Source organism: Entelurus aequoreus, linkage group LG02, assembly GCF_033978785.1.
Source record: "Entelurus aequoreus isolate RoL-2023_Sb linkage group LG02, RoL_Eaeq_v1.1, whole genome shotgun sequence".
Lineage (NCBI taxonomy): Eukaryota > Metazoa > Chordata > Actinopteri > Syngnathiformes > Syngnathidae > Entelurus > Entelurus aequoreus.
Window position 1 is genome coordinate 90903299 of NC_084732.1, and position 25597 is coordinate 90928895.

General features: G+C 37.0%; 2 protein-coding genes across 6 annotated transcripts in view; one reads left to right on the plus strand and one right to left on the minus strand.

The window, feature by feature from the left end:
• scml2 (Scm polycomb group protein like 2) overlaps positions 1-11573 on the plus strand; it is a 77590-nt gene extending 66017 nt beyond the window's left edge. For 3 of the 4 annotated variants that reach the window (XM_062034755.1, XM_062034768.1, XM_062034776.1), the window contains one exon: positions 450-1842. In XM_062034755.1, coding sequence (XP_061890739.1) covers positions 450-575 — 126 coding nt within the window. In that variant the 3' untranslated portion in view covers positions 576-1842. Of the gene's footprint in view, positions 1-449; positions 1843-11086 lie in introns of those variants that run through there. The other variant, XR_009824246.1, reaches the window with a different exon arrangement.
• A 4406-nt stretch (positions 11574-15979) lies between these two features.
• nhsb (Nance-Horan syndrome b (congenital cataracts and dental anomalies)) overlaps positions 15980-25597 on the minus strand; it is a 70470-nt gene continuing 60852 nt past the window's right edge. For both annotated transcript variants that reach the window (XM_062034794.1, XM_062034786.1), the window contains 5 exons: positions 24720-24851; positions 21279-21431; positions 17923-21054; positions 17727-17850; positions 15980-16976 (listed from right to left, as the gene is read on the minus strand). In XM_062034794.1, coding sequence (XP_061890778.1) covers positions 16343-16976; positions 17727-17850; positions 17923-21054; positions 21279-21431; positions 24720-24851 — 4175 coding nt within the window. In that variant the 3' untranslated portion in view covers positions 15980-16342. The remainder of the gene's footprint in view (positions 16977-17726; positions 17851-17922; positions 21055-21278; positions 21432-24719; positions 24852-25597) is intronic.

Consider the following 25597-nt stretch of genomic DNA (forward strand, 5'->3'; position numbering starts at 1 on the left):
AACATGTACGTACTTTCACCAACATGACTTACCTTTATGTCATTACCTTTATGTCATTAACTTTATGTCATTACCTTTATGTCATTACCTTTAGGAAACATGTATGTACTTTCACCAACATGACTTACCTTTATGTCATTACCTTTATGTCATTAACTTTATGTCATTACCTTTATGTCATTACCTTTAGGAAACATGTATGTACTTTCACCAACATGACTTACCTTTATGTCATTACCTTTATGTCATTAACTTTATGTCATTACCTTTATGTCATTATCTTTAGGAAACATGTACGTACTTTCACCAACATGACTTACCTCTATGTCATTACCTCTATTTCATTACCTTTATGTCATTATCTTTATGTCATTACTTTTATGAAGTGTCTCTCTGGTTTGAAGGTTGCAGATCACAGACGTGCTAACACGGGTGTTGTTGACTTGCAGGAGATCGACGGGCGAGCGCTGATGTTGCTGCGCAGTGATGTCATCATGAAGTACATGGGACTGAAGTTAGGTCCTGCTCTCAAACTCTGTCACCACATCGACAAACTGAAACTAAGCAAACAATGAAAGTACTTTCTTCTTCAAGTACTCCTCATGCTGCTGTCAATCATTCTTCCAAATCAACCACACAAACATGACATCATTGCTCTTTGATGTTCTCCCATGTAATCTATTACTTACAAAGCAGCATTGTGGTGATCAGCAGCAGAAATATGAGGCTGTCAGGATGTCTTTATTACAAAACAATGACTTTATACAACTGAACAACTTCCTTTTTCTATCAAATTATGCTGACGGTTTTAGTGAACAACTAATTGTTGAAATACATTGTTTTAAAACATTCCGTGTTCAAAAATTCAGTATTAAAAAAATCAGTGTATGAAAATGCAGTGCAAAAAAAGGCAGTGTATAAAATTTGTGTAAAAAAATGTTATTGTAAAAAAGAAATCAGTGTATGAAAATTCAATTTGACATAAATTCCATGCATAAAAATGTGTCGCTGCAAAACTGCAAACTGACTTCAGTAAATGAAGCAATCGATCGTGTCTTCAAAGCTTCACTCTTTATTTACCTGAAGAACAGAAGTTTCTGCACATCTCTTACGTACACTTTTATTTGTATGAACTGACATTTCTCAACCGAAGTTTTGTACGTTGAATTTTAAAACCACATTTTTTTATTCCATGAAACTGTCAGCATAATCAGATGTCAAACAATTCAGTCCACAAAAAATCAAAGGTTGAGTTTACACATCACAACTTTCCTGTCGCTGAAACATGTCAGTAACATTTCAACAAGTTATGGCAACTCCACCTCGTTTTATCAGCCAATAGTGAAGAATATTCATGTTTTACTTGGAAGTGTGACATCAATCAAGTCATAGTCTCCACACTTTAGTCACGTCCATCCAGTGTTAGCATGTTGTCTGCTCGTATTGCAAGATTTCTTTGGAACAATTCTTTCTTTTTGTGCAGGGAAGTTCTTTCCTTAGCAGTACAAAGCAAAACACATTTTTCCGGCTGGTTGGTTGATCCTCATTTCACATTGTTGCTCTTCATCACTTTAATACTTTGAAGCCATCTTTGCTTTAATGTCAAACTCAGGTTTTTTCCATCTTTTCTCCAGTGTTTCACAGTAGCAGACCATAGAAGGTAAGACAACTTGTATATTTGATATTGTCACATATCGCCCTGCAGCATCTCGCGTGTACATAAACTACTTTTTACTCTTAAATGTTTGTTATATACGATATGTTTGATATGCATTCACACTATTAAACAATTATTTACAGCATCGTATTTCACCACCAGCACTCTGATTGTTGTATTTGTGTTTTTATTGAGCTTTTTTTTTAAAAGTTATTATTATTGTGTAAGTGTGTGTGTGTGTGTGTGTGTGTGTGTGTGTGTGTGTGTGTGTGTGTGTGTGTGTGTGTGTGTGTGTGTGCTGGGACAAATTGATATGTGACTTAAAGGCCTACTGAAATGATTTTTTTTAATTCAAACGGGGATAGCAGATCCATTCTATGTGTCATACTTGATCATTTCGCGATATTGCCATATTTTTGCTGAAAGGATTTAGTAGAGAACAACGACGATAAAGTTTGCAACTTTTGGTCGCTGATTAAAAAAAAAGCCTTGCCCCTACCGGAAGTAGCGTGACGACACCGGAGGAAGGACTGCTCACATTTTCCTATTGTTTACACCAGCAGCGAGAGAGTTTCGGACCGAGAAAGCGACGATTACCCCATTAATTTGAGCGAGGATGAAAGATTTGTGGATGAGGAACGTGAAAGTGAAGGACTAGCGTGCAGTGCAGGACGTATCTTTTTTCGCTCTGACCGTAACTTAGGTACAAGCTGGCTCATTGGATTCCACACTTTCTCCTTTTTCTATTGAAGATCACGGATTTGTATTTTAAACCACCTGGGATACTATATCCTCTTGAAAATGAGAGTCCAGAACGCGAAATGGACATTCACAGTGACTTTTATCTCCACGACAATACATCGATGAAGCTCTTTAGCTACTGAGCTAACGTGATAGCATCGGGCTTTACTGCAGATAGAAACAAAACAAATAAGTCCCTGACTGGAAGGATACACAGAAGATCAACAATACTACCAAACTCTGGACATGTAACTACACGGTTAATGCTTTCCAGCTTGGCAAAGCTTAGTAATGCTGTTGCTAACGACGCCATTGAAGCTAACTTAGCTACGGGACCTCGACAGAGCTATGCTAAAAACATTAGCTCTGTACCTACGCCAGCTCTCATCTGCTCATCAACACCCGTGCTCACCTGCGTTCCAGCGATCGACGGTACGACGAAGGACTTCACCCGATCACCGATGTGGTTGGCGGCCCGGAGACGGAGGAAGTCAAGTTGAGGTCGTTCAGCTAGCGCGTCTGCTATCCTCAAAGTCCTCCTGGTTGTGTTGCTGTAGTCCGCCGCTAATACACCGATCGCACCTACGGCTTTCTTCTTTGCAGTCTTCATTGTTCATTAAACAAATTGCTAAAGATTCACCAACACAGATGTCCAGAATACTGTGGAATTCTGGGATGAAAACAGAGCTTTTTTGTATTGGATTCAATGGGTCTGAATACTTCCGTTTCAACCGTTGACGTCACGCGCATACGTCATCATACATAGACGTTTTCAAGCGGAAGTGTGGCGGGAAATTTAAAATGTCACTTTATAAGTTAACCCGGCCGTATTGGCATGTGTTGCAATGTTAAGATTTCATCATTGATATATAAACTATCAGACTGCGTGGTCGCTAGTAGTGGCTTTCAGTAGGCCTTTAAGGGGAGTGACAGGCTTAAAGGAGGTTTTGTTCCAATGATCAACAGTTGAAAAAGTTGACATAGTGTAAGAGTTGAAGAAAAGCAGACTTGATAAAAAAATAAAAAAAGCACCCAAACAAAAGCTGCTAGTTTGTTGTGTGACAAATCTATAATAATAATAATATTAGTAAATAATAATCTCTCTACTAGCTGAAATGTCAGTCATTCTCTTCATTGGTAAATGTATTTCTGCAAAGTAGGAGTTATAAACCAAATATTTTCACAGCTAGAGCATAAAAACACTGTTCACGACGATATGGATATTGGATATCAATCTGATACTGAATAAAAATAAAAAATAAACAAATTTCATTGTGAAATATAAAAAAATGAATTGTCGGAAAACAACAACTATATCTAAAAATGGGTTTAATTAAAAGTATTTATTTTATATAACAAAGATAAAATCACCTGTCAGTACAAACTAGAAACAAATGCTTAAACTGACACCGGAAACGGAAGTTGGAATTTAAGGCCGGAAACCGCCGAGTGGCATGTGTTGTTGTATCCCGCATTTAAATATAAAACTTATTGATCCGTGTATGTGTATATAAAAACATATTGATCTACGTATGTATATATATATATACAAACATATTGATCCCTGCTGTGGCATTTGTGGCCCAGGGTGCGGTCATGTGTTGCTACTCAGCTCGCAGGACAATACCGTGAATTGATTAACGTGGACCCCGACTTAAACAAGTGGAAAAACTTATTGGGGTGTTACCATTTAGTGGTCAATTGTAGGGAATATGTACTGTACTGTGCAATCTACTAATAAAGCTTCAATCAATCAATCAACCGGAACCATTGTAAGGGGAACTTTAAGGCGGAGGACACAGGATATGATGTCATGTGTTGTGTGTTGGGAGGCCGGAAGATGGAAGAAGTAAGAGCGGGAATAAAAGGCAGCAAAAAGGCAATAAGCTCTCTTGGTTTATTATTAAGTTTAGAGTGCACTAACTAATAAGTGATAAGTTGGGCAAAACCACACTGTTTGTTTTCCTACACGTCAGTCTGCTTTTTTGTTTTTAAATAACTACTTCCGGTTAACGATACTTCCGGTTCCTGTGTCGGAATATTAAAAAAATAAATCACTTTTTGGTCCTTTTTTCGTTTCTGCTGACTTGTAATTCTTATTTTTGTTCCATGAAGTTCAAATTCAAACTTTATTTCATCCAGTTATTGCTGTTCGACACGGAAAAAGAACAACCCTTGGTTTTTCCATTTTTCCAACTGAAATTCAAATAGGCCAGTGTATGTTTTGTTTATTGACATTTTAGCTTTATGAATGAACATTTTAAAATAAAAAGGACCGGTTTATTAGAATTGTATTTTCAAACACGAAAAATAATATTAAAAAACAAGTGTTCTATTTTCGTGTCGAAAAGCAATAATAAATAAAAGTGTTGTTTTAATTGCATATTTAATAGAACAAAAATAATAATCACCAATCAGCAAACACGTAAAAAATAACCAAAAGCAGATTTTAGTTTCATAGTCGACAGCAGAACCGGAAGTAGTTAATTTGTTGACCGGAAAGCTCCAAAACGGGAAGCACAATGGCGAGCTTCCTCAACTTCACGCAGGTAAATGCATCTTTTTGTACTAAGTACGAATTCAGTGGGTCGAGTTTCGAACAAACTTTTTTTTTTCCAGATTGTAATATGAATCAATTTAAGTGGACCCCGACTTAAACAAGTTGAAAAACTTATTGGGGTGTTACCATTTAGTGGTCAATTGTAGGGAATATGTACTGTACTGTGCAATCTACTAATAAAAGTCTCAATCAATCAAATTGTTTTGTTAATAGTCGTCTTTGGAAAGTAATTGCTGCCATCTAGTGTTGACTTTGTAGTGTTGCAAGTCGCACTTACTGAAGCATTCCAACCAAGTCACTTGTTTTCATTCTTTTATTTTCTTATTTTACAAAAGAAAGAATTTGCAACATTGTCTGCTTTAAAAATGTATATACACGTTTGTACAAAAATACAAAAATGATTCAAATCTGTTCTGTCCGAGCTACTTTTTATTTATTTTTTTTAGCTTGGAGCTTCTTTTTTTTTTTTTTTTGTTAAATATTCTTCCTCATATATTTGACATTTTAAACTCTGCTTAATTCTCTTCCATACTGTACACCTTTGCAAAAAAGTGTCGTGTCTTTGGACCCAAACTACGTCAGACTTTGCAACACTCCCAACTAATTCCCAGAAGTGGAAATGATGTCAGAAACGAGAGCAGTGACGTCATCATATAAACATCTTCAACGCTTTTGAGGGCTTTTTGTGTGGCAAATGTTGTCCTTTCTTTGCATGGCGGGAGTGGCAGAGAGAGAGAGAAGGAGCTCGTGGAAAGAATCCTGCATCTTTTTACAAATGGGAGCAGATCTGATCAGCACCGGAAATAAGTGTTGTCATGTTTGTATGATTGTCCAGATTTACAGTACAAGATAAACCCCTGTCGTCATCACAAATACACGCACGACATCCATGGAACACACAACAGAAAAGACTTCTCTCTTATTGCATGCCGCCGTGGTTCAAAAGAGCACAAATGGAAAGAAGGAGTGCGAGTTCACAGCTTTTGACTTCCCTCCCTCACAGTGTCACCTCTGCAGATCTACATCATCTACATCTACATCTACATCTACATCTACATCGAGCTTGCATTGACAGTAAACAGGAACATGTGGGAGGTATTCATAGAATACACTGATTGAATGCGACCTTTGACTGACAGGTCACAAGAATATTGATAATAATAATAATAATGGAGACATAAACAGTCTGATGCTACGGAGTCACTTCAACTTTCTTCCTCTGGCTACATTTGCAAATGTTGACTTTCACTTCCTTCACGCCACATCTGGAATATTCCAGCCAAACTGAGAAGTCCTGATGTGAAAGTGAAAGTGAAAGTAATAAAAAGGAGATCACGAAATGAAGGATTTCATGAAACGTCTGCTCGGGTTTGACTTTCAGCTCAGTGGAAGTTTTTAGAGGAGAAATCTTTCTTTTCAACCAGGAAGAGATTCAGTGACTTGGTTTGGCCCGCTAGTCGTGCAGCGCAGAATTCATATTCAGAACCACAACTTTCACTCATTAAAAGGCGTGTTTGCAAGGCCACGCTGTAAAAAGTCTGCTAGATTTGACTGTAAAAAGCGGCCAGAAATCAACTGCAAAATCATCAGTGGTTCCATTTTTCTAAATCTACCATTGTTGTTACGGTGAAATCTACCATTGTTGTTACGGTAAAATCTACCATTGTTGTTACAGTGAAATCTACCATTGTTGTTACGGTAAAATCTACCATTGTTGTTACAGTGAAATCTACCATTGTTGTTACAGTAAAATCTACCATTGTTGTTACAGTGAAATCTACCATTGTTGTTACGGGAAAATCTACCATTGTTGTTACAGTGAAATCTACCATTGTTGTTACAGTGAAATCTACCATTGTTGTTACGGTGAAATCTACCATTGTTGTTATGGTGAAATCTACCATTGTTGTTACGGTGAAATCCACAGTTATTGTTACAGTTAAACATATGGTTGTAATAACTTTACTGTAAATACCACGGTTGTTGTTACAGTAAAATCTATGGTTGTTGTTACAGTAAAATTCACAGCTGTTGTTACAGAACAATCCAGTTGTTACAGTTAAATCTAGGGTTGTTGTTACAGTAAAATCTACGGTTGTTGTCACAGTAAAATTCACAGCTGTTACAGTAAAATTCAGTTGTTACAGTTAAATCTAGGGTTGTTGTTACAGTAAAAGCTAGGGTTGTTGTTACTTTACAGTAAAATCCACGGTTGTTGTTACAGGAAAATCCACGGTTGTTGTTACAGTTAAATCTACGGTTGTTGTTACTTTACTGTAAAATCCACGGTTGTTGTTACAGTAAAATCCACAGTTGTTGTTACAGTAAAATCTACGGTTGTTGTTACAGTAAAATCTACCATTGTTGTTACAGTGAAATCTACCATTGTTGTTACGGGAAAATCTACCATTGTTGTTACAGTGAAATCTACCATTGTTGTTACAGTAAAATCTACCATTGTTGTTACAGTGAAATCTACCATTGTTGTTACAGTGAAATCTACCATTGTTGTTACGGTGAAATCTACCATTGTTGTTACAGTGAAATCTACCATTGTTGTTACAGTGAAATCTACCATTGTTGTTACGGTGAAATCTACCATTGTTGTTACGGTGAAATCTACCATTGTTGTTATGGTGAAATCTACCATTGTTGTTACGGTGAAATCCACAGTTATTGTTACAGTTAAACATATGGTTGTAATAACTTTACTGTAAATACCACGGTTGTTGTTACAGTAAAATCTATGGTTGTTGTTACAGTAAAATTCACAGCTGTTGTTACAGAACAATCCAGTTGTTACAGTTAAATCTAGGGTTGTTGTTACAGTAAAATCTACGGTTGTTGTCACAGTAAAATTCACAGCTGTTACAGTAAAATCTACGGTTGTTGTTACAGTAAAAGCTAGGGTTGTTGTTACTTTACAGTAAAATCCACGGTTGTTGTTACAGGAAAATCCACGGTTGTTGTTACAGTTAAATCTACGGTTGTTGTTACTTTACTGTAAAATCCACGGTTGTTGTTACAGTAAAATCCACAGTTGTTGTTACAGTAAAATCTACGGTTGTTGTTACAGTAAAATCTACGGTTGTTGTTACAGTACAATTCACAGTTGTTACTGTAAAATCTACAGTTGTTGTAACAGTAAAATCTACGATTGTTGTTACGGTAAAATATATGGTTGTTGCTACAGTGAAATCCACAGTTGTTATTACTGTAAAACATATGGTTGTAATAACTTTACTGTAAAATCCACGGTTGTTGTTAAAATAAAATCTATGGTTGTTGTTACAGTAAAATTCACAGCTGTTGTTACTGTAAAATCCATGGTTGTTGTTACAGTATATACCACGGTTGTTGTTACAGTAAAATCTACGGTTGTTGTTACAATAAAATCTATGGTTGTTGTTACAGTAAAATTCACAGCTGTTGTTACTGTAAAATCCACGGTTGTTGTTACAGTATATACCACGGTTGTTGTTACAGTAAAATCTACGGTTGTTGTTACTTTACTGTAAAATCCACGGTTGTGGTTACAGTAAATACCACGGTTGTTGTTACTTTACTGTAAAATCCACGGTTGTTTTTATAGTAAAACCCACAGTTGTTGTTACAGTAAATACCACGGTTGTTGTTACAGTAAAATCTACGGTTGTTGTTACTTTACTGTAAAATCGACGGTTGTTGTTACAGTAAAATCGACGGTTGTTGTTACAGTAAAATCTACGGTTGTTGTTACTGTAAAATCCACAGTTGTTGTAACAGTAAAATCTACAGTTGTTATTACAGTAAAATTTACAGTTGTTACAGTAAAATCCACGGTTGTTGTTACAGTAAAATCTACAGTTGTTACAGTAAAATCTACGTTGTTGTTACTGTAAAATCCACGGTTGTTTTTACAGTAAAATCCACGGTTGTTGTTACAGTAAAATCTACAGTTGTTGTTACACTAAAATCCACAGCTGTTGTTACAGTAAAATCCATGGTTATTGTTACAGTAAAATCTATGGTTGTTACTGCAAATCCACGGTTGTTCTTACACTAAAATCCACTGTTGTTGTTACAGTAAAATCCAAGGCTGTTGTTACAGTAAAATCTACGGTTGTTGTTACAGTAAAATTCACAGTAAAATTCACAGTTGTTGTAACAGTAAAATCAACTGTTGTTAAAGTAAAATCTACGGTTGTTGTTACAGTAAAATATACGGTTGTTGTTACAGTAAAATCTACGGTTGTTGTTACAGTAAAATCTATGGTTGTTGTTACTGTAAAATCCACAGTTGTTGTTACTGTAAAATCCACGGTTGTTGTTACAGTAAAATCCACAGTTGTTGTTCCAGTGAAATCTATGGCTGTTGTTACTGTAAAATTCACGGTTGTTGTTACAGTAAAATCTCTGGTTGTTACTGTAAAATCCACAGTTGTTGTTACAATAAAAATCCACGGTTGTTGTTACAGTAAAATGCACGGTTGTTGTTATAGTAAAATATCTGGTTGTTCTTACAATAAAATCCACGGTTGTTGTTACAGTAAAATCTACGGTGGTTGTTACAGTAAAATTTGCCGTTGTTGTTACAGTGAAATCAATTGTTGTTGTTTAAGTAAAATCTACGGTTGTTACAGTACAATTCACAGTTGTCGCAACAGTAAAATCAACAGTTGTTGTTACAGTAAAATCTACGTTGTTATTGTAAAATTCACAGTTGTTGTTACAGTAAAATCTACTGTTGTGTTTACAGTAGAATCCACAGTTGTTGTTACTGTAAAATCCACGGTTGTTGTTACAGTTAAATCTAGGGTTGTTGTTACTGTAAAATCCACAGTTGTTGTTACAGTAAAATCTACGGTTGTTGTTACAGTAAAATCTATGGTTGTTGTTACAGTAAAATCTACAATTGTGTTTACAGTAGAATCTACAGTTGTTGTTACTGTAAAAACCACGGTGGTTGTTATAGTAAAATATACGGTTGTTGTTACTTTACTGTAAAATCCATGGTTGTTATTACAGTAAAACCTACAGAATGGAAGTACATTTACTACTTTATTTGGAGGGCCACGTAAAACCTTGTGGCCCCGGGGCCTTGACCTTGACACGAGGGTTTTAAAGTCTGTCGGTGACTTCAAACCTTCTTTGTGAGTGATACAACTAACCCGGATTCATTTTAACCTGTGACTAATACAACTAACCAGGATTCATTTTAACCTGTGAGTAATCCAACTAACCAGGATTTATTTTAACCTGTGACTAATCCAACTAACCAGGATTCATTTTAACCTGTGACTAATCCAACTAACCCGGATTCATTTTAACCTGTGACTAATCCAACTAACCAGGATTCATTTGAACCTGTGACTAATCCAACTAACCCGGATTCATTTTAACCTGTGACTAATCCAACTAACCAGGATTCATTTTAACCTGTGAGTAATACAACTAACCCGGATTAATTTTAACCTGTGAGTAATCCAACTAACCCGGATTCATTTTAACCTGTGACTAATACAACTAACCAGGATTCATTTTAACCTGTGACTAATCCAACTAACCCAGATTCATTTTAACCTGTGACTAATCCAACTAACCAGGATTCATTTTAACCTGTGACTAATCCAACTAACCAGGATTCATTTTAACCTGTGACTAATCCAACTAACCAGGATTCATTTTAACCTGTGAGTAATACAACTAACCCGGATTAATTTTTACCTGTGAGTAATCCAACTAACCCGGATTAATTTTAACCTGTGAGTAATACAACTAACCCGGATTAATTTTAACCTGTGAGTAATCCAACTAACCCGGATTCATTTTAACCTGTGACTAATACAACTAACCCGGATTCATTTTAACCTGTGACTAATCCAACTAACCCGGATTCATTTTAACCTGTGACTAATCCAACTAACCCGGATTCACTTTAACCTGTGACTAATCCAACTAAGCAGGTACGTGTGCACACATACAATACATTGGTTTTCCTCCTCAAAATTCTCCACACAACACCCCCTCATAATGTGAACAAGTTTTGGCAACCTACTAAAAGTAATAAATCACACGTGTTGACCATCTTTGCCATGAAGCTGAAAAGTGACCTCAGCTGCTTCCTGCTTCTACTGCTCCTCCTTCAGATGCTCCTAGTGGGCCACCATACACCCGAGAGACTCTCAGACCAGGAGAAACTACGTTTGTAAAGGATCTGGTCTGATTGATGAGACAAAGATCCCAGTCTTTGGCGTGAATGTTTTGGAGGAAACATCACCAGGACAACACCACCCCGACGGTGAAGCATGCTGGTGGCGGCATCATTTTGTGGGGGTGGCTTTTTAATCAGGAACTGGTGGACTAGTCAGGATAGAGGGAAAGATGAATGCAGCAATGTACGGAGACACCCTGCATGAAAACCTTCCCATCCAAGCTGATGGAGCTTGAGAGGAACGAGAGAAGCTGCCCAAAGATAGGTGTGCCAAGTTTGAAGCTTTGAACTCGGAAATGGAAGCGCCCTTTTCATCTTCTGGCCGTCTATAACGTTTCTACCCGTATGGATTATTCATTCGTCACTCCAAATGACGTTTGCGAGTTTTACAATAAAACAATTCTTACTTACCAAAGTGTCCCATGTGTGATGCCTGTCATATTTGTACGTGCTATCGTATAATGTAACCAAGCTAGCGTCGTTAGCATCAGCTAATAATATTATTAACTTACATTTTTTTTTGTGTTGTTTCACTTTCACAAATTCCTCAGTAAATTCACCAAAACGTCAGCGTGGAGTTATTGATGCTGTTTAGCTGATTGGAGAGCTAGCTTACTTCTGTTTTGTTTGATCAGCCGTTTTACTGCCGTGTTACAAACACTGTTTGGAAACAATGAAGGTGTGTAAATAAACTTTCTGTTTAAATAACTAATTTCACAACGTATATACAGTATCTGCCACTTATAGTCCGGTGCGGCTTATATATAGAATTATTATTGTTTTTATTTAGTGGGTGAGGCTCTGTAGTTGGGTAAATACAGAATGTACGTGTGATTTCTTACTTTTTTAATACACCCATCCATCCATTTCTACCGCTTGTCCCTTGTGGGGTGGCGGGGGGTGCTGCATTCGGGTGGAAGGTTGCCAAAAAAGTACAAATATATATTCTCCCATTGTCTTGGTGGGGTATTGTGTGTAGAATTTTGAGGACGAAAATGAGTGTATTGCATTTTGGAGCCAGGCCATGACAGAAGAAAATGAGGACCAAGTGAAGAACTTTCCAGATGCGCTGTGGACAGTTTTGGGCGTGATCAAAAAATGCGTGGGTGGCACAAGACAGGAAGTACAACACAGGAAGTGAGTGTTGCACATGCAGACTTGTATTATCCGCACTCTACAAAATGTTTTTTTTGTCCACTTTTTTTGTACTTTTTTACAGAGCCCCTAAAGGGACATGGGGGAATTGTTTTTTTTTTAGAATTTTTTTTTTTCTTTTTTTTTTTTTAGACTTGTATAGTTTCTCCTGCGCATGAGAAACTTTCTTGTGCGCATGAGAAACTTCTTATAAAGTTATAAAAAAAAATTGTAAAAAAATTAATATTTCTAAAAAAATTTTTTTTTAGACATGTATCTCGTGCGCACGAGAAAGTTTCTCACAAGAAACTTTTTATAAAGTTATATAAAAAAAAATGTATAATTTTTTTTTTTTTTTTTTAGACATGTATCTCACGAGAAACTTTTTATAAAGTCATAAAAAAAAAAAAAAAAAAAAAATTTTTTTTTTTTTTTTTAAACATGTATCTCGTGCACACAAGAAAGTTTCTCGTGAGATACATGGCTAAAAAAAAATTAAAAAAAAAAAAATTATACATTTAAAACAATTTTTTTTTATAACTTTATAAAAAGTTTCTCACGAGAAACTTTTTATAAAGTTATATAAAAAAAAATGTATAATTTTTTTTTTTTTTTTTTTTTTTTTAGACATGTATCTCACGAGAAACTTTTTATAAAGTCATAAAAAAAAAAAAATTTTTAAATTTTTATTTATTTATTATTTTTTTAGACATGTATCTCGTGCACACAAGAAAGTTTCTCGTGCACACGAGATACATGGCTAAAAAAAATAAAAAAATAAATACATTATACATTTAAAACAATTTTTTTTTATAACTTTATAAAAAGTTTCTCACGAGAAACTTTTTATAAAGTTATATAAAAAAAAATGTATAATTTTTTTTTTTTTTTTAGACATGTATCTCACGAGAAACTTTTTATAAAGTCATAAAAAAAAAAAAAAAAATTTAATTATTATTTATTTATTATTTTTTTAGACATGTATCTCGTGCACACAAGAAAGTTTCTCGTGCACACGAGATACATGGCTAAATTTTTTTTTAAAATAATTATACATTTAACACAATTTTTTTTATAACTTTATAAAAAGTTTCTCACGAGAAACTTTATATACAGTTATATAAAAAAAAATGTATAATTTTTTTTTTTTTTAGACATGTATCTCACGAGAAACTTTTTAGAAAGTCATAAAAAATTTTTTTTAAAAATTAAATTTTTATTTATTTATTATTTTTTTAGACATGTATCTCGTGCACACAAGAAAGTTTCTCGTGCACACGAGATACATGGCTAAAAAAATAAATAAATAAATAAATTATACATTTAAAGCAATTTTTTTTTATAACTTTATAAAAAGTTTCTCACGAGAAACTTTTTATAAAGTTATATAAAAAAAATGTATAATTTTATTTTTTATTTTTTTTTAGACATGTATCTCACGAGAAACTTTTTATAAAGTCATAAAAAAATTTTTTTTAAAATTAAATTTTTATTTATTTATTATTTTTTTAGACATGTATCTCGTGAACACAAGAAAGTTTCTCTTGCACACGAGATACATGGCTAAAAAAATAAAAAATAAATAAATTATACATTTAAAACCATTTTTTTTTTATCACTTTATAAAAAGTTTCTCACGAGAAACTTTTTATAAAGTTATATAAAAAAAAAATGTGTAATTTTTTTATTTTTTATTTTTTTTTAGACATGTATCTCACGAGAAACTTTTTATAAAGTCATAACATTTTTTTTTTTTTAAATATTTATTTATTATTTTTTTAGACATGTATCTCGTGCACACAAGAAAGTTTCTCGTGCACACGAGATACATGGCTAAAAAAAATGTAAAAAAAATTATACATTTAAAACAATTTTTTTTATAACTTTATAAAAAGTTTCTCACGAGAAACTTTATATAAAGTTATATAAAAAAAAAGTATAATTTTTTTTTTTTTTTTTTTAGACATGTATCTCACGAGAAACTTTTTATAAAGTCATAAAAAATTTTTTTTTTTAAATTAAAAATTTATTTATTATTTTTTTAGCCATGTATCTCGTGCACACCAGAAAGTTTCTCGTGCACACGAGATACATGGCTAAAAATAAATAAATTATACATTTAAAACAATTTTTTTTTTATAACTTTATAAAAAGTTTCTCATGAGAAACTTTTTATAGTTATATAAAAAAAATGTATAATTTTTATTTATTTATTTTTTTTTAGACATGTATCTCACGAGAAACTTTTTATAAAGTCATAAAAAAAATAAATAATTAAATTTGTATTTATTTATTATTTTTTTAGACATGTATCTCGTGCACACAAGAAAGTTTCTCGTGCACACGAGATACATGGCTAAAAATAAATAAATTATACATTTAAAACAATTTTTTTTTTATAACTTTATAAAAAGTTTCTCATGAGAAACTTTTTATAGTTATATAAAAAAAATGTATAATTTTTATTTTTATTTTTTTTTTAGACATGTATCTCACGAGAAACTTTTTATAAAGTCATAAAAAAAAAAAAAAATTAAATTTGTATTTATTTATTATTTTTTTAGACATGTATCTCGTGCACACAAGAAAGTTTCTCGTGCACACGAGATACATGGCTAAAATTAAAAAAAAAAAAAAAATTATACATTTAAAACAATTTTTTTTTATAACTTTATAAAAAGTTTCTTACGAGAAACTTTTTATAAAGTTATATAAAAAAAAAAGAAAATTTTTTTTTTTTTTTTTTTTTTTTTAGACATGTATCTCACGAGAAACTTTTTATAAAGTCATAAAAAAAAAAAAATTTAAATTTTTATTTATTTATTATTTTTTTAGACATGTATCTCGTGCACACAAGAAAGTTTCTCGTGCACACGAGATACATGGCTAAAAAAATAAATAAATAAATAAATAATATATTTAAAACAATTTTTTTTTATAACTTTATAAAAAGTTTCTCACGAGAAACTTTTTATAAAGTTATATAAAAAAAATGTATAATTTTTTTTTTTTTTTTTTTAGACATGTATCTCACGAGAAACTTTTTATAAAGTCATAAAAAAAAATAAAAAAATTTAATTTTTATTTATTTATTATTTTTTTAGACATGTATCTCGTGCACACAAGAAAGTTTCTCGTGCACACGAGATACATGGCTAAAAAAAATAAAAAAATAAAAAAATTATACATTTAAAACAATTTTTTTTTATAACTTTATAAAAAGTTTCTCACGAGAATCTTTTTATAAAGTTATATAAAAAAAAATGTATAATTTTTTTTTTTTTTTTTTTAGACATGTATCTCACGAGAAACTTTTTATAAAGTCATAAAAAATTTTTTTTTTTAATTTTTATTTATTTATTATTTTTTTAGACATGTATCTTGTGCACACAAGAAAGTTTCTCGTGCACACGAGATACATGGCTAAAAAAAATAAAAAAATAAATAAATTATACATTTAAAACAGTTTTTTTTATAACTGTATAGAAAGTTTCTCAAGAGAAACTTTTTATAAAGTTATATAAAAAAAAAAGTATAATTTTTTTTTTTTTTTTTTTTTTTAGACATGTATCTCACGAGAAACTTTTTATAAAGTCATAAAAAAAAAAAAATTAAATTTTTATTTATTTATTATTTTTTCAGACATGTATCTCGTGCACACAAGAAAGTTTCTCGTGCACACGAGATACATGGCTAAAAAAAATAAAAAATAAATAAATTATACATTTAAAAACATTTTTTTTTATAACTTTATAAAAAGTTTCTGGTGCGCACGAGATACATGTCTAAAAAAAAATAAAATTATTTTTTTCGCCCCCATGTCCCTTAAGGGGCTCTGTACTTTTTTCTGTAAAAGACAGTTCTTCCAAAATATGTCGCTGGAGGTCTGAGCTATCCAGATTTAGAGTAAACTTTTTTTTTATTTTTATAATGACCGGTCGCCGCTTCCTATCTACAACGTTTCTACCAGCGTTTTAAACGCGGGGCAGATTTGAGCAACTGTCCCGTTTTGCGGCATGAAGGAGAAAGGTTCTAAAAGTAGGAGGAAACAGAACTTCTAGGAAGATCTGTCGTCATGAGGACTTCCGTCCGAGTTCTCCGTGTCGCCCTCAGAGATGGCCTGCATGGGCGCGGTGTACAGGCGGCTCCGGGTGCTGTAGCGACTGCTGTTGGCCACCGGGGGGATGCGAGAGCGGCCCTGGCGGGAAGCGGCCGACAGCGGCAGGATCTTGGAGGTGAAGCTCTCGGAGTTGGCCCGGGGGAAGAGGCCCGCTATCTGGATGGGCTCGAAGCTGGAAAGGGGCGGGTCCGGGTGCGTGGAGGGCGTGTCTTCAGCCTGATCCGCGGGGCCTTCAGGGACACACTCCCCGTGGGTCTTTGGAGTGATGGGGCTCTTCAGGATCTCCGTGGCCGACATGCGGTAGCTGGTGTCCGAGCGGCTGCCTTTCTTCAGCAGCAGCAGTTTGAACTCTTCGTTGGACGTGATGGACTTCTTGGCGCTGCGGTAGATCGGGACCGGGGCGCGCTGCGAGCCGCAGGCGGTCGCCGTGGCGACCGGGGCGCTGACGGGAGGGGGCGGCGGGACGGCGGCGCTGGGGACGCCGCTCGGATTGACGGGTGCCGCCGGGCACAGGCGGGACTTTGCGTTTAAGTCCCCGGAATCCTTACGACCCAGAACCTTTCTCTTAGACCTGAATGGAGAAAGTCAGAATGAAATCGCAGTCCACAGTCAAGAAGATCCGAGGGACCAGAACCATGACTCAAAGACAACTATTCACATTACGTTATGTAGCCTACGTTACAAACTTTTTTCCTTCACTTTGAACACAGCGGCTTATAAAACGGTGGATTGTTCGTCAGGATGCAAATAGTAAAAAAAAATAAAACAATTGTTTGTGCTACGGCGCCATCTTTTGGACGAGTTCGCTCATTGCAGATGCTGCAGTGCTCCTCTATTTAGAGTTTCAAAGCGGGAAGTAGATGTGCCATTCAGTTGTCTAGCCATCCATAGCGTATCTACTCGTATGGATTCTGCATTCATCAATCCAAGCAACGTTTGTAAGTTTTACAATATAACTAAAACAATTCTTACTTACTAAACGGTTCCATGTCTGTAGGAGTGTTTTCATGCATACTTCTACGTGCCATCGTAATGTAATCGAGCTAGCGTCGTTAGCATTAGCTAATATGCTAACACGTTTACGAGTTATTGAGTCTGTTTAGCTGATTGAAGAGCTAGCTTGCGCAGCTAGTGGGTTCATGACCATGACTTCTGTTTTGTTTGATCATCCGTTTCACTGCCCTGTTACAGGCACCGTTTGGAAACAATAACTATTCTCCGAATGGTGTGTTTACTCTGCTGTTGTAGTCTTGTGATGCAGCTGTCAATGTACTGATGTCACCATGTAAACCCTGGACCTTGTCCAGGGGACTTGCGGCACCTGTGTATCATGGCAAACAGGTCCTCGGTGGTCCGGCTCTTGTTCGGGGAAGTTATGACGACGTCGTCATCGACCTTGGAGTCATCCGTCAAAGGGGAAAGTGAATTGTCCGTGGGTGTGGAATCTGCAACAGTCCACATTCATGGCCCACATTACAGTCTGATGGTTTAGAGAGTTAGAAAAGAGGTCGGCATACCTTTACTGAAGTAGTCCTCCGTGTCGGGAGTGGTGGAATCGTCTCTACTCTCAAGTGGCAGCATGTGATGGGCACTTCTGGTAGCACCTGATGTCTCCTCCTCTTCCTCCTGTCTTACTCTTCTAGCATCGCTGATTAGGTAAGGATGCGATGTGGTACCAGGCACTTTGACCGGACTAGTCCAGGGCCCTGAGTCCAGGTGGGATCCTCCGGCAAATTCATACGCCGGAGGTGGAGGGTGAGCCGATCGCACGCCCCCCCTGTGACACGTGGCCCTCTGTGAGTCTTTCACCTGCTCTTCTTCTTCCTCCTCTTCTTCCTCATCGTCATCATCTTGGGAAAAGGAGCGCTCCCCCAAAATATGAAACTCTGGGTGTGCCCGATTTGAATGCGTGAGCCCTCTGAACTCTGTGTGTGAGCGGATGTGTGTGTGTAGGTCTACGGGTGACGGGTGGGGAGCACGTGGCACTGGTCGATGCAATGGGGAGTTGTCATCAGAGAGCTCTGAGAACGGGTCTAGCTGGGTCCTGAAAGCGGTCATTGACCAGAAGGTTCCAGGACCATATCGGTCTTGTCTAAGTAGTAGGCTTTCATAGGACGGCGGCCCATCAGGGTGGCGTCCGGGCGGAGGGGGTTGAGCGTGATCAGGGGAGAAGGTGTGGTCCTGAGCTGGAGGTCTCGGAGGTGGCCTACGAGGAGGGAGAGGTCTAGTGTTGATTGAGGGCGGGGCCAGTGTTGAACCACTGTGAGGACATTTGGGTTTGGTAACTGTCACCACTGCGCTTGCTACTTCCTGGACCGTGCTGTGTGCAAGGTCACTAGGCTTGCTGACCGAGTGGAGCTGCACCGAACGTAGAGCTGATGGAGTTATTGCCAACAGATTAGCGTTGGGAATCAGAGTAGTCGGGTATGCGCACGGTGGGTGGTTGCTATTTGATGTCTCATGGGGCACCATCTTTGTTCCAGTGGGAATCACATTGGTTACTCGGTGTTTGCTGTGGTGAAGCGTGTGCAGGTGTTGTGTTCTATGTGAGAGTGTATGTCTTACGTAGCCACCGTGAAGAATGTTCAGGTCAAGCTGAGAAGGTGGAGGTGGGAAGTCTGGGTCCCTCTTGTAGCCAGATGCAATAGAAGCTCCATCTCTGGGAAATTGTTGCAGGGAAGAGAGAGACGACTTTCTCTCTGGCACTTTGGGCTTTCTTTTGCCAGTGGAGGGGGACAGTGGTCCTGGGAAGAATGCTGCCGAAGTGGAAGGTAAAGTCGAAGTTGGCGTTTCTGATTGACTTGAGTAACCACTGGATGGTGATGCCAGGCCAGCCAACTTCTCGGGCGACCCAAGTTTGAAGTCTCCCGGTGGACGAGGTGGACTCGCGGCTCTCGTCTCAGAAGATTGGGAATGAGTCTGGGATTGGGTGTCAGTGGAGGAGGAAGAGCTGTCTGGGGACTTGACACAATCCATAACGGTTGTGCCTGTCGCTGTGCTTGAGTTAGACAGGGATTTGTACTCACAATTATTGGACTTCATCTCCGAATTGTGAAGCCACAAGTCTGCGTAGTCCGATTGCACAGCTCCTTCATCCTTAAAGGAGTGTGTGTCTGCAGAGCTAAAGGACATGGGTTCTACTATATCCACAGTTTCTCCTAGCCCCATTACCCACGATCCCAATGGCTCAGCCACAAGACAGGATGTCTGTAATGGTTCTGGAATACCCCCAAGTTCCAGTTCCAACTTCATATCTGTGGAAGACAATGCAAGGTCTTGTTCACTCGCGGTCTTTGGTTGGTCTTGATCAGCCTGTGTGTCTGTTCCTACATCAACGCTACTACTGGCCTCTCTTAAGGAGGACGTTCGTTTTGGTGGAGGAGGTTTGAGTTTGGGTTTCCTCAGTGGACGGCAGGGCCTGCCTAGGGTGGCAGTGCTTGTTCTGTACTCAGGTGACAATGAAGCATAAAGTTCATGGGCTACATGTACTGCCACGGTGTTGGATCGGCCACTATCAGTCCCTTGCTCTGCGTAGTTGTACGTGTAGTGTCCGTAACCCGGATGACTCTTCTCAAATTGCTCAGACAATGAGTACAAACCCTCCGTGTCAGATGAATAACGAGAGACAGTGTCTTGTTCTGTGTTGTTGGTCTTTTCACTAAAACGTGTTTGGCCATCTAGAGCTCGTGTGGAGCGGTAATCCTGGCTTTGACATACATTTTGCATCTGGTCATGGTACTGGTCTGTGTCAGCGTGGTCCTGGTCTGGAGGATACGCCCATTCCCCTTCGCTGGCTGTACTAACCCCAGCATCGTCCAGCTGGTCTGTTGCTGAGGAAGTGAAGGAGCTTGACCTGTGACCTGGTCCCTGGGGTCTCAGCTCAGAATGGTACGAGGGGTCCAGGGAAAATCCCTCGTCAATGGCATTCGGCACAGTGTTGAGCGATAGTTCAGAGTCACAGTGGGACGAGCCTGTAAGTGGCGGAGAAGAAGGTGGGGGGATAGTTTCTGAGGTCTGGGATGGGCAGGTCGAGCTGGAACCACTCCAATTACCACTTGACGACTGATGGTCCTCCTTGTGGTCCACGTGGCTACTTAGAACTCCTGTTGTAGAAACAGAATGAATAGGGCTACTGAAAGTATCTGAACTGGATGAGATCTCACAGCTGCCCATGTCAGTTTTGCGAGGCAGACGAGAACGACCTCTCTCCATCCAGCCGTGCTCTGGACTCCGGTCCCTTTCCCCTGATCGCTGCAACCGTTTCAGGCTTCCTATCTGCAGCGGCTCAGGGGCCGCCTGGTCGTCAGTGCTCTCTTCTTCATCCTTCATCATCATCATCTTCATCCTGGGACTCGGGCCAGGTGGAATGAAGTCCTCCGCTTCGTACGGCGACAGTTCCTCGTCGTCGTCGTCGTCGTCGTCGTCGTAGTTGTCGTCGTCCTCGTCGTCGTCGCTGTCCATGAGGCGGCCGCCTTCTCGCGGGAGGCTGCGAGATCGCAGGCGTACGGTGTGGGAGGCGGCGCTGGCGCACGTGGAGTCGGACTGGTCGCCGAGGGAGGAAATGTTGCCCGTGGAGTGGGACAGAGACGCCGGGATTCCCTGATGGCCTCTTTGAGCTCGAATGCGTCTCCGGGAAGGAGCGGCCGTACCTGCAGGGGTGGAAGTAGGAAGCAGAGGGAAACGTTCACTCGGGTGTTCTTCACTCTAGAGAATGAGTTCATATTGTCGAGGCAAACAGATCCTTGTGGAGACATAGCACTAACCACATGTCCATGACCTCTTAGGAACTGGATCTACTGGGGTGGAACTCTCTAGCAACCACCTGGTGGACTAATGGGAGGAATGGAAATGAGGAAACATTCAAAGAACTTACATGCTATGAGGAAATCATCTGTTTGGCAGCCAGAGTCTCGAGTGTGGTGAAGGCGACCACTAACTGAGAAGTCTTCCTGACACAGCGAGAGTTGGTGCTGATTGGCTTGGACAATTACCGTCCGCTCTCTGGCTACTGGCGATTCGTCTGAGTCTGAGTGTAAAACGACAAAGCATGCGGAGTCTCAGTCACCTTCAAATCCTTGGACTGTCAGGCCTGGAATACTGCGCCCAAGCATGTTCTGCTAAGCTAGCCTTCTTTAGCTCATGCTACAAGCGGAGTACAATGTACAGTACAAGTGTACATTGCTTCGGAATACTACATGCACATGTAAAAAGAAATCAAAGATGAAGCAGGGGGAGCTCAAATCTTTTTGTTCGTTCTCAGGGAATGATAATGAATACATGACAGGAAGCCTTAAAGGGGAACTGCACTTTTTTTTGGAATGTTTTGTCTATCATTCATAATCCTGTTTTGATGCATTCCAAATCATAAATAAATGTTAGCTCAAGTCAGCTAGCAATGGAGTGATGAGGCCATCTATTCCGCCTATAAAGCCCTCTAAAAAAACCTCCCAAAACTTCCATCAAGGTTTTATATACAAGTATATAATATATATGTAATATAGTAACACTCATAATAACATTTAATATATATGTAGTATCTAGCAACATTCATAATAACATGTAATATATATGCCATAAAGTAACATTCATAATAACATGTAATATATATGTAGTATCTAGTCACATTCATAATAACATGTAATATATGTAATATAGTAACACTCATAATAACATTTAATATATATGTCATGTAGTAACATTCATAATAACATGTAATATATATGTCATGTAGTAACATTCATAATAACATGTAATATATATGTCATGTAGTAAACATGTAATATATATGTAGTATCTAGTAACATTCATAACAACATGTAATAGATATGTCATGTAGTAACATTCATAATAACATGTAATATATATGTAGTATCTAGTAACATTCATAATAACATGTAATATATATGTCATGTAGTAACATTCATAATATGTCATGTAATATATATGTCATGTAGTAACATTCATAATAACATGTAATATATATGTCATGTAGTAACATTCATAATAACATGTAATATATATGTCATGTAGTAACATTCATAATAACATGTAATATATATGTCATGTAGTAACATTCATAATAACATGTCATATATATGTAGTATCTAGTAACATTCATAATAACATGTAATATATGTAGTATCTAGTAACATTCATAATAACATGTAGTATTTACATATTTTTGATCATTTTAAGCATAGAGACGCATCACAACGCTCACTTTCCCTTCAACAACAACAAGACTACTAATCATGGCAGACTTGATGAGAGACAACAAAGACTACTTTGGGACAAACGATGATCCAGAAACTTCTATTTTTGAGGCTGAATATAAGGAGGATATAGAAGCTGTGTGCTAAACAGATGCAGCTTTAGTCAAACACTAAGCATCATGTAGCAGTATTGCTAAGTGCTAAACAAGATATACAAACATAATAAAACAATCACTTACTGTACAAGGTCTGCTCTCACTGGGATAAAGACTGATGGGATGTTTATATCTTCCCCTTTACATCAACAATTCATCATCATCCTCACAAAGGGTTAAACAAAATAGTTTGTCTTTCTGGCCATCTCCGGGTCTAAGTTGGATGTGAAAGTGTACCAACTTGTGGGTTTATGTCCACAACCTTCTACTATCCAGGTGAGAGACATGATTTATCATCTACAATTAACTCTCACCAACTCAGAGGCCATGCAGCAGCTCAATATGTCAATATAGCAGCACAAGCTAGTTAGCTTTATAAAAGTAGTTCCTCTGTGTTAGCACTCCTAATAACAATATGACTAATACTTGTTCATATTCACATGTAAATGGAGTATTGTTGGTGTTTTTTTAGATGTTTTTATATATATCTGATTTATACGCAGAGTAGATGACTTTCATTATCTGCATTGTTAGCCAACTAGATGATTACAAACTAGATGATGACAAACTAGATGATTACAAACTAGAGGATTACAAACTAGATGATGACAAACTAGATGATTACAAACTAGATGATGACAAACTAGATGATTACAAACTAGATGATGACAAACTAGAGGATTACAAACTAGATGATGACAAACTAGATGATTACAAACTAGATGATGACAAACTAGATGATGACAAACTAGATGATTACAAACTAGATGATGACAAACTAGATGATTACAAACTAGATGATGACAAACTAGAGGATTACAAACTAGATGATGACAAACTAGATGATTACAAACTAGATGATGACAAACTAGAGGATTACAAACTAGATGATGACAAACTAGAGGATTACAAACTAGATGATGACAAACTAGATGATTACAAACTAGATGATTACAAAGTAGATGATTACAAACTAGATGATTACAAAGTAGATGATGACAAACTAGATGATTACAAACTAGATGATGACAAACTAGATGATGACAAACTAGATGATTACAAACTAGATGATTACAAACTAGATGATGACAAACTAGATGATGACAAACTAGATGATTACAAACTAGATGATGACAAACTAGAGGATTACAAACTAGATGATGACAAACTAGATGATTACAAACTAGATGATGACAAACTAGAGGATTACAAACTAGATGATGACAAACTAGAGGATTACAAACTAGATGATGACAAACTAGATGATTACAAACTAGATGATTACAAAGTAGATGATTACAAACTAGATGATTACAAAGTAGATGATGACAAACTAGATGATTACAAACTAGATGATGACAAACTAGATGATGACAAACTAGAGGATTACAAACTAGATGATGACAAACTAGATGATTACAAACTAGATGATGACAAACTAGAGGATTACAAACTAGATGATGACAAACTAGAGGATTACAAACTAGATGATGACAAACTAGATGATTACAAACTAGATGATTACAAAGTAGATGATTACAAACTAGATGATTACAAAGTAGATGATGACAAACTAGATGATTACAAACTAGATGATTACAAACTAGATGATGACAAACTAGATGATGACAAACTAGATGATGACAAACTAGAATGCATTAAAAACCAAAAATCATGTTCTTGTCTTACATAAATATTGTGAATGATTGGCAGAATTCCAGGAAAGTGAAACAGTTCACTTTAAAAATAATTGACTCCCTCTTTGCCAAAGTTGAAATCAGCTTTCATATGTACAGTGTGTATATACACAATGTGTACAGTATGTACAGTGTGTACATGTACAGTATGTACAGTGTAGTCCACTAATGAGCTCTTTCAGAGGATGTCATGTGACATGTCAGTCTTCCAAAATAAAGGCACGTAGTGGGTGTATGTGAGCCAACATACCCATGTCCTGTTGCACACGTTTGGGTATGCCAGTGATGGTCTTCCTCCTCCTCAGCTTCCTCCGTCTCTGAAGCACCGACTGGGAATGAACTAGAGAGCAGCGAGCGCTCGCCTCGCGATCAAATCCAACTCCTGGAACAATAACAAGATTTGTACTGTACGTCTCATCAAACTACATACATATATATATATATATACAGTGGTGGTGAAAAGTGTACGTACACGTGTAAAGAACATGATGTCATGGCTGTCTTGACTTTACAATCATTATTATTTGTTGTGATGTAGTGATTGGAGCACATACTTGTTGTTGTTGTGATGTAGTGATTGGAGCACATACTTGTTGTTGTTGTGATGTAGTGATTGGAGCACATACTTGTTGTTGTTGTGATGTAGTGATTGGAGCACATACTTGTTGTTGTTGTGATGTAGTGATTGGAGCACATACTTGTTGTTGTTGTGATGTAGTGATTGGAGCACATACTTGTTGTTGTTGTGATGTAGTGATTGGAGCACATACTTGTTGCTCACAGAAAACATTCATGAAGTTTGCTTCTTTGACGAATTTATTATGGCTCTACTGAAAATGTGAGGGTGAAAAGTATACATACAGCAATGTTAATATTTGCTTCCTTGGCAAGTTGACCTGCAATAAGACACTTTTAGCTTGTCCTGAACAATTTGGAGCTAATCCTCCTTTTTCATTGTCCCGTTTAAAGCAACAGGCCCAGAGCATAATACTACCACCACCATGCTTGGCGGTAGGAATGGTGTTCCTGGGATTAAAGGCCTCACCTTTTCTCCTCCAAACATATTGCTGGGTATTTTTGTTACATTTGTGTTTCATCTGACATCACATGGACAAAGATAAGACCTTC